Here is a 13,704-nt window from a genome sequence, read left to right on the forward strand (position 1 = left end):
ACAGAATTAAGAAAAAATATGTGTATATATATGATATATATATATATATATATATATATTTAAAAATATAAGCAAAACTAATGTTCCCGATTGCTCGAAGAAACTGCGACTTCCTGGACCTGCCTTGGGAAACCTTCGGTAGACCGTGGTGTAGGTGGACGAAGACGAGGCTCCCCGACGAACAGTCCTCTAGAGATTGCAGCTGATTTCTCAATATGCTGTGAAACAATATTTTGCAATTTTATATACAAATTACAATTGAACTCTTCCGCGACGTACTTTTTCATGCATAAAAAAGCACGGTATACAATATCAGTATTAATTTTATTATTTATGTATAATATTTATTTTTACAACGGTCATATTTAATAATATAATTACATGTATTTTTAATAAAATGCACACCTTTCTGTATCGAGAATTACGTCGAGCGAACATTTGAATTCATGCCTAAAAATGGCGCGCCGCTCTGATAAGATGTGATTTTCGCTTGTCTTTGACTTGTGACTATTGTTAACGACTGTTGAAAACTATATCTCTTTGTCTATTGGCGACTCGTGCGTTCACTAGAAAAAATTCTCTCGCTGACAAATTATTGAATTTCAATAATTATATACAGTGCCCCATTGCAAAATCTCTCATCTCACAACAATATAGCTTCCATTGGTAAGTGTGAGATAATAATTTATTATTGACTTAACAATTTTCGCGTGATTGGAAATACAAAAGGGCTGGTTAGAGGTTATGAGCCCTTATCGTTGTGCGTTAAAAATTATTGCAAATATATTGCATAATTAGGGGACCCTCGTCTTCGTCCACCTACACCACGGTCTACCGAAGGTTTCCCAAGGCAGGTCCAGGAAGTCGCAGTTTCTTCGAGCAATCGGGAACATTAGTTTTGCTTATATTTTTAAATATATATATATATATATATATATCATATATATACACATATTTTTTCTTAATTCTGTTTTTTAACTTTTTGAGGTAATCATCCATCATCAGGATCACCATCAGCTGGGCAATCACATCTTTGCTTGCAATAAAGGTATGCACACGTAAAGACAGTGATTGTCAAATTATTATTATATTAATCATTAATTTATTCGTGTACAGCTGTTGGAACCAGTGTCGCAGACAACAGTCTCGCATACATCTGTACACCTTTTAATTTAATAATTCAATTTACAGCTTGCGGAAAACTAGCTGCCAAAAGTAGAGGGACTCTGGAAGGCTAAACATCTGTCATCGTGCAAATACTTGCAGTCACATTCCTTCAATTACAGTAGTTAATAACTTTTATAATATTCAGTTGAAAAATGTTCACCTGACCACTTTACCTGAAAACCTACACCCGGCTTAAAAATTGCATGTCCCTGCGGTGAATCAGTTTTCAGAAATTTCATTTTTGTTAATTATTTTGTTTAAAAAATTGAGAATCTCAAAACTGATTAATCGTAGAAACATGAAATTTTATGTGCTATGCCTTTGAGTACAATCTGTTGTAAATCTATTGTTCTGTCAATTTTTACCAAGCCAAAGGTGTATATCAATGAAATATCCTTCCGCCAAAATAGTGTTACGATGGCAAGGTACATCTTTGGCTTGGTAATAAGTAAAAGCACAGTAGATTTATGTTTAAATATAGTGAAAGGACTTGCACACAAAATTTCATGTTCTTCCAGTGAAGCAGTTAAGAGAAATTCAAGTTTTAAAACTCAAATAGTGTATATTGTGGAATTTCTCAAAACTGGTTCATCCTAGAGACATGAAATTTTATGTGCAATTCCTCTAAGTATAATGCATCAGAAATCTATTATTCTTAAACTTACCACCAAGCCAGAGGTGTATATCGAATAAATACGCTTGCGCTAAAGTAGTGTTACGATGGCAAGGTACATCTTTGGCTTGGTAATAAGTAAAAGCACAGTAGATTTATGTTTAAATATAGTGAAAGGACTTGCACATAAAATTTCATGTTCTTCCAGTGAAGCAGTTAAGAGAAATTCAAGTTTTAAAACTCAAATAGTGTATATTGTGGAATTTCTCAAAACTGGTTCATCCTAGAGACATGAAATTTTATGTGCAATTCCTCTAAGTATAATGCATCAGAAATCTATTGTTCTTAAACTTACCACCAAGCCAGAGGTGTATATCGAATAAATACGCTTGCGCTAAAGTAGTGTTTCAATGGCAAGGTACACCTTTGGCTTGGTAATAAATAAAAGTACAATAGATCCATATTAGAATATACTGTAAGGACCTGCACACAAAATTTCATGTTCTTCCAGTGAAGCAGTTAAGAGAAATTCAAGTTTTAAAACTCAAATAGTGTATATTGTGGAATTTCTCAAAACTGGTTCATCCTAGAGACATGAAATTTTATGTGCAATTCCTCTAAGTATAATGCATCAGAAATCTATTGTTCTTAAACTTACCACCAAGCCAGAGGTGTATATCGAATAAATACGCTTGCGCTAAAGTAGTGTTACGATGGCAAGGTACATCTTTGGCTTGGTAATAAATAAAAGTACAATAGATCCATATTAGAATATACTGTAAGGACCTGCACACAAAATTTCATGTTCTTCCAGTGAAGCAGTTAAGAGAAATTCAAGTTTTAAAACTCAAATAGTGTATATTGTGGAATTTCTCAAAACTGGTTCATCCTAGAGACATGAAATTTTATGTGCAATTCCTCTAAGTATAATGCATCAGAAATCTATTGTTCTTAAACTTACCACCAAGCCAGAGGTCTATATCGAATAAATACGCTTGCGCTAAAGTAGTGTTTCAATGGCAAGGTACACCTTTGGCTTGGTAATAAATAAAAGTACAATAGATCCATATTAGAATATACTGTAAGGACCTGCACAAAAAATTTCATGTTCTTCCAGTGAAGCAGTTAAGAGAAATTCAAGTTTTAAAACTCAAATGGTGTATATTGTGGAATTTCTCAAAACTGGTTCATCCTAGAGACATGAAATTTTATGTGCAATTCCTCTAAGTATAATGCATCAGAAATCTATTGTTCTTAAACTTACCACCAAGCCAGAGGTGTATATCGAATAAATACGCTTGCGCTAAAGTAGTGTTTCAATGGCAAGGTACACCTTTGGCTTGGTAATAAATAAAAGTACAATAGATCCATATTAGAATATACTGTAAGGACCTGCACACAAAATTTCATGTTCTTCCAGTGAAGCAGTTAAGAGAAATTCAAGTTTTAAAACTCAAATAGTGTATATTGTGGAATTTCTCAAAACTGGTTCATCCTAGAGACATGAAATTTTATGTGCAATTCCTCTAAGTATAATGCATCAGAAATCTATTGTTCTTAAACTTACCACCAAGCCAGAGGTGTATATCGAATAAATACGCTTGCGCTAAAGTAGTGTTACGATGGCAAGGTACATCTTTGGCTTGGTAATAAATAAAAGTACAATAGATCCATATTAGAATATACTGTAAGGACCTGCACACAAAATTTCATGTTCTTCCAGTGAAGCAGTTAAGAGAAATTCAAGTTTTAAAACTCAAATAGTGTATATTGTGGAATTTCTCAAAACTGGTTCATCCTAGAGACATGAAATTTTATGTGCAATTCCTCTAAGTATAATGCATCAGAAATCTATTGTTCTTAAACTTACCACCAAGCCAGAGGTCTATATCGAATAAATACGCTTGCGCTAAAGTAGTGTTTCAATGGCAAGGTACACCTTTGGCTTGGTAATAAATAAAAGTACAATAGATCCATATTAGAATATACTGTAAGGACCTGCACAAAAAATTTCATGTTCTTCCAGTGAAGCAGTTAAGAGAAATTCAAGTTTTAAAACTCAAATGGTGTATATTGTGGAATTTCTCAAAACTGGTTCATCCTAGAGACATGAAATTTTATGTGCAATTCCTCTAAGTATAATGCATCAGAAATCTATTGTTCTTAAACTTACGACCAAGCCAGAGGTGTATATCGAATAAATACGCTTGCGCTAAAGTAGTGTTACGATGGCAAGTTACATCTTTGGCTTGGTAATAAGTAAAAGCACAGTAGATTTATGTTTAAATATAGTGAAAGGACTTGCACATAAAATTTCATGTTCTTCCAGTGAAGCAGTTAAGAGAAATTCAAGTTTTAAAACTCAAATAGTGTATATTGTGGAATTTCTCAAAACTGGTTCATCCTAGAGACATGAAATTTTATGTGCAATTCCTCTAAGTATAATGCATCAGAAATCTATTGTTCTTAAACTTACCACCAAGCCAGAGGTGTATATCGAATAAATACGCTTGCGCTAAAGTAGTGTTTCAATGGCAAGGTACACCTTTGGCTTGGTAATAAATAAAAGTACAATAGATCCATATTAGAATATACTGTAAGGACCTGCACACAAAATTTCATGTTCTTCCAGTGAAGCAGTTAAGAGAAATTCAAGTTTTAAAACTCAAATAGTGTATATTGTGGAATTTCTCAAAACTGGTTCATCCTAGAGACATGAAATTTTATGTGCAATTCCTCTAAGTATAATGCATCAGAAATCTATTGTTCTTAAACTTACCACCAAGCCAGAGGTGTATATCGAATAAATACGCTTGCGCTAAAGTAGTGTTTCAATGGCAAGGTACACCTTTGGCTTGGTAATAAATAAAAGTACAATAGATCCATATTAGAATATACTGTAAGGACCTGCACAAAAAATTTCATGTTCTTCCAGTGAAGCAGTTAAGAGAAATTCAAGTTTTAAAACTCAAATAGTGTATATTGTGGAATTTCTCAAAACTGGTTCATCCTAGAGACATGAAATTTTATGTGCTATGCCTTTCAGTACTATCTGTTGTAAATCTATTGTTCTGTCAATTTTTACCAAGCGAAAGGTGTATATCAATCGAATATCCTTGCGCCAATGTAGTGATTTGCGTGCAACGTACTCCTTTGGCTTGGTAATAAGTGACAGGAAAGTAGATTTATGTTAGAATATACTGAAAGGACATGCACAAAAATTTTTATTTGTCTACGATGAACCAGTTATGAGAAATTCAATTTTTAAAACTTAAATAGTGTAAATTGTGTACTTTTTCTAAACTGGTTCTCTGTTTGTAAGGTAATCATTATTCTAAGTGATAGTAATTAATCTTTTAATCGTTTACTTTTTTTTTTTGTAACAGCATAGTTAATCTTCATTGTACAATATTAATATTCTTATAAAAAAAAAACAAAAACAATTTTCAATATAACTATTGTACCTACAGGTTGACAAGAAGATATCATCAAAGACAACCGGACTCTTTCCAAGGACGACATACTACCCATTATTGCTGCTGTTTCTGCATAAAAACAAGTATTAAAGGTATATTTTAATTGATGGTACTTTTTGGCAAGGATTACTATTTAATCCTTTTTAATCTGGGTGACTTATCAGGGTAATTTCAAAGAAAAACAATTATACACTTTGCTTTAGAGTCAAGATCAGTAGACAAGTGAATTGTAATTTCAAATGCAGTGACATAAAGAGCCAGATCAATTATTACAATGAACAGGATCTTTTTAAAAAGAGTTTAAAGAAATCTTAGTCTAGTAGGTGAAAAGCCGAGTGTGACTGTCCAGGTAAACTGGTACATAGGATCATGTCTAATGATAAATGCTCATATATTTTGTTTTCATTTTACTGCTATAGTTGTGACACCAAGTTTTAGGTGTGTTGTTATAAAATTATTCAAATGACACTAAAAACTTTCCTCTCTAGAAGAATTATTTCAATGCTGTTCATATAATTTTCTGACTATATGTATGAAACTTAGTATCAGGACTATAAAAGTGAGTAGATACCTTAAATAGAAAATTAAATAGAATTTTGTGTACCAGTTTACCTGAAAACCTACACCAGCTGGCTTTTCACTCCATGACTGTTTTTTACTCACTGTATTTCCAAATATTGAAAAGAACAATTACTTGAGGTTTATCAATTATTTTTATTACATTAATGTCTTTTTGTTCGTGTAATCTTGAATTAAAGTTTAAATAATTTTAATTTTTGACTTAAAATAGTATAGCTGAAAGTACTGATTAGTAACTCTGATTAATGAAAATTGAGAATTATTTATTGTTTCCTTACATTGTTTAATTCGATTTTTTTTTTACAGAGGTGTGTTATTTTCTACATAAGAAAAATGTTGGCTGTACGACACTTGCGTACAAGGAAACCAGCAGAATCTTTGTCCTCTGAGTACAGGATACGAAGAAATCGTATGCTTGAGAGAGCCCGTAATGAATATTTGAAAATGAGCTTGGTCGATGAGAGTAGTCGTGTTCCCTCCGTAAACTCGATTGTCGAGGGTGATGTTTTTTCGGCTCCTGACGATGTAGTAGGGCTTCCCATCGATGATGATTCAGCGCAGCATGCTAATGATGATTCTTCCAATGAGAATGCTCAGAATACGTGTTGTGTAGGTGATCACGATGATGATCCTGGTCGACGTGATTCCGATTCAATGTCGTGTTCAACAACTGCGTCGTTTCAAAGAAATGAGAGTTTACCGGATTTCGAAGATAGGCTTGCCGCGGTCTTTACTGAACAAAATATGACGCATCGTCAAATAAAGGCGGTTTTATTAGCCTTGAAAAGTCACAGTTGCTTCTCAGAAATTCATATCGATCCACGAACAATTTTAAAAACGCCGGTACATTCGTTATCTCCGATTAGCAGCCTTGCCGGTGGCGAGTACCTCCACTTAGGTACGGAAGTTGCGATAAAAAAAATTCTTCAGTCGGCTCCTACTTTTATGATTCCCGATGTTCTTAAATTAGATTTTAGCACGGATGAAGCCTCGCTCGACAAAGCTAGTAGTATTTTAATGTGGCCCATACAGATTCGTATCGCTAATATTCCAGCGAGCTCTCCAGAAATGGTCGGTATTTTTCGAGCTTCTAAAAAACCAACGTCTGTCACAGAATTTTTTCATTCATTCGTAACGGATATGCGCTCCTTACTGCAAAATGGTGTTCAATTTGGTGATAAAAACAGATGCATCGAATTGAGATGTTTCACCGCGGACGCACTCGCTCGAGCTTTTGTCTTGTGTCATCGAAGCCACAATTCTCGATTTCCTTGTTCCAGGTGTTGTGTGCAAGGCGAATCCGTTCGTTCAGGAGTTATGGTTTACAGGGGAACCAAACACCCTTTGCGCACGGAAGATGATTACAGGTCAAGAATTGATCGAGACCATCACAATATGGTTGAACAGACTCCTCTTGCTGATCTTCCTTTCGACATCGTTTCTAATACCGTCTTCGATTACATGCATCTTGTATGCCTCGGTATAATGGAGAAAATCCTACAAGGTATAATCGACGGCAGATTTGTGAAATCGGTCAAGCTCTCCGCAAATCATATCAAACTTGTGACCGATCGATTAGAACAGGTATCGAAATTCTGTCCTCGAGACTTTGCTCGGAAACCTGTCAATATTGACAAGCATGGCAAATTTAAAGCCACCGAGCACAGACAAATACTCCTTTACAGCGGTGTGAGCGTTTTCAATGGTTTGGTCAATTCAGCTGTTTATAAGCACTTTCTTTTGTTGCACGTAGCTATCAGAATTCTCACTGATCCCAATCACACGCCACAAGCTATCGATTTTGCCCAAGAGTGTATCGAAACTTTCGTTGATTTAGCCTCCGATGTGTACGGCGTTGAATTTGTTTCTTATAATACTCACACTTTGCTACATCTTCCAGATGACGTTAGATCTTTTGGACACTTGGATTCGTTCTCAGCTTTTCCGTACGAGAATAATATGACCTTTTGTCGGAAATTGTGTCGAAAACCAAATCAGCATTTGCAGCAAATTTCAAATAGAATTCATGAAAGTTGTCGTACAGCGTCGAAACCATATGTTGATCCAAATCATTTGAAATTTGTTAAAAATCACGTTAATGGTCCGACACCCTCCTCCGTGATCGATAATAATAATGACGACAACTGTAGACAATATAAAAAAGTTATTACTGGGGATATTCACTTATCCATTTCACAGCAGGATAGCACTGTAATGCTTAAAAATGGCTCTATAGGTGTCGTCAAAAATATTATCGATTACGAAAAAAAGGGATGTCATCTTCTTGTACGAGTTTTTTCAAAAGTGGAGGACCTTTTTAAACTTCCATGTGATTCATCTTTAGTCGATGTTTTTGTCTGCTCTCTACCGATTCCAGAATTGACGTTAGTTCCTCTAAATCAAGTCATCGCCAAGTGTTTCAGGATGCCTTACTGGTCTCCCGAAATTCCAACAATAGATTCTAATTCTCAATTTTTCGTCGTCGTAAAAATTATGTCTACTAGCTTATAAAATTAAATCTTCATTTTTCTAGCGTAGTTCATGTATTCTTTCGTTTCGTAACTGCTTATTTGTCGTTATCGTTTTTTCGATTCTTTACTAGAATGGCTGACAAAAAAAAGAAGAATGTTGGAGCGCTTTCAACTGAAACCGCAGCAGCCAAGCTGACGAACAAGATGTCTTCGTTCTCCGTGTCTACAGGTACCTTGGGAAGAAGTGCTTTTTCTACTGAAAAAGCTAATCTCTCTCAACCGCTAATGAAACAACAGCAGCAGCCCGGAAAGTCTCTGCAGCAGCCCCGAAAGTCTCTGCAGCAACCACCATCGCAACAAAAGCCGCTACAGCAACCATCGGACATAAAGAAGCGAAAGCCCCTTCAGCAGCTACAGCAGCAGCAACAGATACCGCAGGGAAAACCGTCGCAGCAAGATCAGCGAAGACCACCACCGCAGAAGAAACCGCAGCAGCAGCATGAACCGCCCCGGAAAACACTGCAACCTCAATTGCATCAGAAAACTGTGCACAATCAGCAACCACTATCGCAGCGGAAATCGCAGCAGCCGGATATGGTACCACCACGAGCACAGCGCAATGATGTGCTGAATGAATCAGCACGGCAGACTTTGGAGTGCGTTTTATGATGAAATATTTGGTATTGAAAAATTCATTTCACTCATTTAATTGTATAATCGCAGCTCCATCAACAGAAGACTAGCAGCCGTCGAAGGAACGCAACGGTATCATATTTATTATTTGCATTATATATTTCAACAAACAAAATTAATTTATACTTACGTTTATAGCGGGATCGGAGAGACGCTGAAGCAGCTTAAGGATGTGACAAGGTATGCTACAAATTATATCATCAATCAAACATGTAATCAACATAATTTTTCATCTACATAGATTGTATTAATATTTTCATTTTCAGTTCAATCGATGAGAGGCAGAAGAAGACGGAACGAAAAGTGACGTACGTGTCGACCATTTTATTCTAATATGTATTGAGTAATTTTTTTTAATTAATCAAAATTAATTATTGATTATTTTCTAGAGAGATTTATAACATCCTAAAAAATTTGATGGCCGCGCAATCTTCTGCAGCGAGAACTCGTCCAGAATTTTTGCCATTCAAAACAACGGCTGACATTGTTGCCTTCGATCATCTCGATGATGATCAGTTTGATGCTCTTGTAAGTATTTGCATCCACTTTTATAAAGACGCTTGATGGTATGGTATTTTAATAACTATTCATTAATTAATTCAATCGGTTTAGGTCCATTACTTGAGATACCTTGGAGGTGCGAATGAAACTGACGCTGCTGCGATTTATTTCAAAGCCTGCTTCAAGTTTGGCGAGGATTTGTTCCGGCATGTGACTTGGCATGGATCCAAGTCTGACAACCAGATTTTGGCGTTGAAAGATACGCGTTTCGCTTTAGCTTGCACTGGTATGTATATTTTAATTTATTGTTTTTTGTCGATGGTTGAATTAATTTAAACCTTTTCTTTTAACGCAGAGGCTATGCCCATCATAAAGGAGATCCTCAGGAAGCCGAACAAAGTAGAAATTGCGACTGCGATGACGAAGGCTTTGAAGAGCTCCAAGGAAGCCTATCGTCGTGAACGCAAGAGAGTTGCACCACCGGCCGAACAAACGCCTCCCGTCAGGAGGCAACGCCAAAATTATCCGCCGCAGAACAACGCGGCGGAAAATTCGGACGCCGAGAACGACGCACTCTTTGAGGGCGAACAGCAGCCGAACGATAAAGACCAGCGCATCGAGCCGTTCGGCGATACACAGGTCATCGAGGAAATAGTAGGCGAAGAAGGTGAAAGAGTAGAAGAAGGAGAAACAGAAGGAGAAGGAGAAGAAGGTGAAGAAGTTGACGAAGAAGTAGCTGAAGAAGAAGATGAAGACTACGAGCAAGAGGAAGAAGAAGGAGAACTGGAGGAGCAGAAATCGTACGTGGGCGACTCCAATTCACAGTCGATCAACTTCAACCAGTTGGATTTTGAATTACCGGAGGATGAGTTCCCGGAATGAGCTAAGTCAACCGCTTATTTATTGATGCATTTATTTATTTAATTCATGTAATTTCTTTGCAGCTTAGTAGAAAAATATAGATCAGTTTTGCTCTTTGTTTTTAGTTTCTTCAAGTAGTTTCTTTTAAATAAATGATCTGTATTTTTTTATCTAAACGCTCACTTACATTTTCTTTTCATTGGTAATTTTCGTTTACTATTAATTTTTTCTTTTGTATTAGTTTTTTTATTGTTTGTAGTTAGTGTTAAAAATGTAAGAGAGCGTTGGAGGGGCTATTGACAGTGGTTGAGCCTCACAGAAGGGGGCGGCGGTGGGGCCCCCTTCACTCCCCCCCCCAAAAAAAAATTAATGCATTTTTTGTCCAAGGTAACTGTAACGATGACATGGTACAAGAGCGATGACGACGACCTCAACAAAGCTTACTTGCGGTTCCCCAGCTACGGAAGTTTGCTCATCAGGTCCTCTTATTTTATTTACTTTCATTCTTTTTTTATTCCATCGATAACTTTATTAATTGTTTTTATCATTTTCTCTTTTGGAGGTCATCACTTTTTCCGGATCAGCAACAGCAGCACGCAGATGTATTTATGAAAAAGTAGCAGCCATCAGTTGACTCACTCAAGAAACAAGAACTGTACTCATAATTTTAGGTATAAATTTATTTCATCATAATGATACTCTCTTAATTGTAATGATTTTCATCAGCACTTTGTATTATTACTACTATTGTATTATTCTCTAGAATTTACTGATGTAAATCATTCCGATCAAGACAAAGTATTTAACAATCATACTTATAAATTACACTCATTAAATGTAAAGCCGGGTGTGCCTGTTCAGATGAACAGGTACACAGAATGATATTTAATTATAAATATTAATGCACTTTCTTCTCTACTCACTTTTGTGGTCCTGATACCACCAAGTTTCAGTGCTATAATTAGAAATTTATTCTAATGACAGTTATAGTAATCATCTTTCCAGAGAGCAATCTTTTCAGTGTCATTAAAATAATTTTTTACGCAAAGAGCTGAAACTTGGCATCAGCACCATAAAAGTGACCAGAAAAGAATCCAACTTGATATTTACCATTCAATATTATGTTATGTACAAGTTCACCTTAACAGCTTCACTCGGCTCTTCAGAGAATTACTGTAATTTATAGGAATCATTTCCAAATAGTCTCTCTTCATCATACTGGGCTCATAATATAATAAATAATATTAATTTTTTAATCATTATTTTCAATATTTTATTTTTTTATGTTAAAGCAAGAGGACTAGGAGCATCAGCACCCGACATCTGCAGAGAGCAACGAGGCTTTGCACAACAGCAGGAACATCAAATCAAAAAAGTTTATGTCTATATGTTTTTTTATTTTCATTGTATTTTGTATTTACATTGTATTATGTATTTTCTCTATTTTATTTATATTCTATTAATAAAATAATTCAAAACAAAGATTTAAAAAATTCATTTTTATGCCCGCAAAATGCCACCAAAACCGACAGCAATATGCCGACACATTCGCAGCACGCGTGCTGCCGGAAAAATTTTAAAAATTTGAAATGCTCGCAAAATGCAGGCACAACGACGGCATTTCATCGTCATAATGTGCGCACATCCGCAGCACGCATGCTGCTCGTGCCGCGCACGACCGCCGTCACAGAAACCGAGCACATGCTGAGCATATGCCGAGCAATTGCGGAGGTACCTGGCAAGCACGCGTGCTCCACGATTTTGGCGCTATGCTAGCACTGTGCCGACGCAATGTTATCTGGGTAACATGATATCCCAGATAACAGCGTGCTCTGAAAATGCTGAAAACGTGCCGGCACGAAATGGGCACGCATGACGGTCCACTTGCATCCGCACATGAAAGTCATATGACGAGCATATGACCGAGCATTTTGCTTGCTTCCGTGGTGGATCTGTCCAGCACGGGTGCCGATAAAATGCGAGCATAATGCCGTTCGTATGCAGGCATTTTGCGCGCATGTTCCCGATTTCGTGGACGCGTATTTTTCGTACGGCACGGCATGCTCCTCGTATGCAGGCATATGGCCGGCGGGGAGCGATTTTATCGCATATAAAAATAACGCTAAATAAAAATTAGTTAGAACGCATAACTAAGCATCTACATCATAAATAATTAATAAATTTTGTTATATAGTATAAAAAAAATTTTATGTAAGAAAAAAAAATCTGCCGGGTGTAGGGCTGGAACTCACGATCTTTGGATCAGAAGTCCGAAGCTCTAGCCTCTGAGCCACAACTCTTCTTACAATTTGATGCACAATTGCACCTAATAATCATCGCTAATAATTAGAATTATGTAATAAAATAATGTTTAAATGTAATTCGGTTTGGAGAGAATAAAAAAAGTAATAAATGTATGCTCTTTACTAATTAAAGTCCATAATTATTAATAATGCAACATTCTGAGCACGCGGCACGCGTGCTGTCGCTGTGCAGTCTCTGTGCCGTCGCGTACAGACGCCCTAGGACGCATGTCGAGACAGCAACTGGACGGCACAGTGACAGCACGACGTGCGGCACGTCAAGAGGATGTGTTACATTAATCAAATTTTAATTGTGAAAATAGTAATTTTTAAACTGATGTACGTTTGAGCAATCATCTATCATAGGGTACAACTCGTAATTAAATCATTTTGATAGTACACAGCGCCCTGAAGCTGTTTTTTCCATAGACAATTATCGGTCTCGGGACTTAGCCGAATTTTAAAAGATGCGCACGCGTGTCGTCCAAATGCCCCGTATATGATGCACCTGTGCCGCACGCCTAGCTTCTTCAAGTGTCTGCACGCGTGCTCCTGGAATGCCATCGAAAAGCGGGCACGAGTGCCGAAATCATGCAGCACGCGCGTGCCGCCAACGTGCTGTCTCGCGTGTTGGTTCAAATTTTCGCGCGGAGCACGGTAATCCATCAAAATGACAGCACTGTGCGAGCACGCGTGTCGAGGCACGCATGCTCACGAATTGCTCAACGCATGCAGCGCGCGGTGCTGTCATAATGCTGACACATTGCCGGCATGCAAACGTTCGAAAAATCGGCCATGGATCGGCATTTTGTGTCGCCAATGTGCCAACATTTCGTGTCGTCATATTGACAGCACTCGTGCTGAGCACGCGTGCTCGCACTATGCCGCCAACGTGCCGTCCAGCGTGGCGGGAAAAAAATTTTAAAGATTTTTGTCCACGCATGTCGGCACATTGCCTGCACATCGACAGCACGCGTGACGAGCACGCATGCCCCAAAAATGCCCAGCACGTGATGTTATTGGGGTTCTTGCCCCAATAA

The 13,704-nt window shown here is 37.1% G+C and overlaps 1 protein-coding gene across 1 annotated transcript; it reads left to right on the forward strand.

Moving 5' to 3' along the window:
* Positions 1 to 600: 600 nt before the first annotated feature.
* On the forward strand, positions 601 to 12,778 carry LOC100679354 (glutamic acid-rich protein-like). The gene is made up of 12 exons (XM_031922791.2): positions 601 to 666; positions 799 to 850; positions 1,006 to 1,048; positions 5,251 to 5,339; positions 8,438 to 8,962; positions 9,030 to 9,071; positions 9,138 to 9,179; positions 9,266 to 9,307; positions 9,389 to 9,527; positions 9,612 to 9,786; positions 9,856 to 11,032; positions 11,654 to 12,778. The coding sequence occupies exons 5-11, from the start codon at positions 8,439 to 8,441 to the stop codon at positions 10,380 to 10,382; spliced, it is 1,491 nt and encodes a 496-aa protein (XP_031778651.1). The 5' UTR covers positions 601 to 666; positions 799 to 850; positions 1,006 to 1,048; positions 5,251 to 5,339; position 8,438; the 3' UTR covers positions 10,383 to 11,032; positions 11,654 to 12,778.
* The last annotated feature ends 926 nt before the right edge of the window (positions 12,779 to 13,704 follow it).

Source organism: Nasonia vitripennis, chromosome 2, assembly GCF_009193385.2.
Source record: "Nasonia vitripennis strain AsymCx chromosome 2, Nvit_psr_1.1, whole genome shotgun sequence".
NCBI lineage: Eukaryota > Metazoa > Arthropoda > Insecta > Hymenoptera > Pteromalidae > Nasonia > Nasonia vitripennis.

Excerpts from the sequence above, each read along its gene's own strand:
- LOC100679354 (XM_031922791.2), top strand. The coding sequence starts at position 8,439 with ATGGCTGACAAAAAAAAGAAGAATGTTGGAGCGCTTTCAACTGAAACC. Across the intron at positions 9,072-9,137 it reads GCCGTCGAAGGAACGCAACG|CGGGATCGGAGAGACGCTGA; the intron begins GTATCATATTTA and ends TTACGTTTATAG. Across the intron at positions 9,787-9,855 it reads TTTCGCTTTAGCTTGCACTG|AGGCTATGCCCATCATAAAG; the intron begins GTATGTATATTT and ends CTTTTAACGCAG.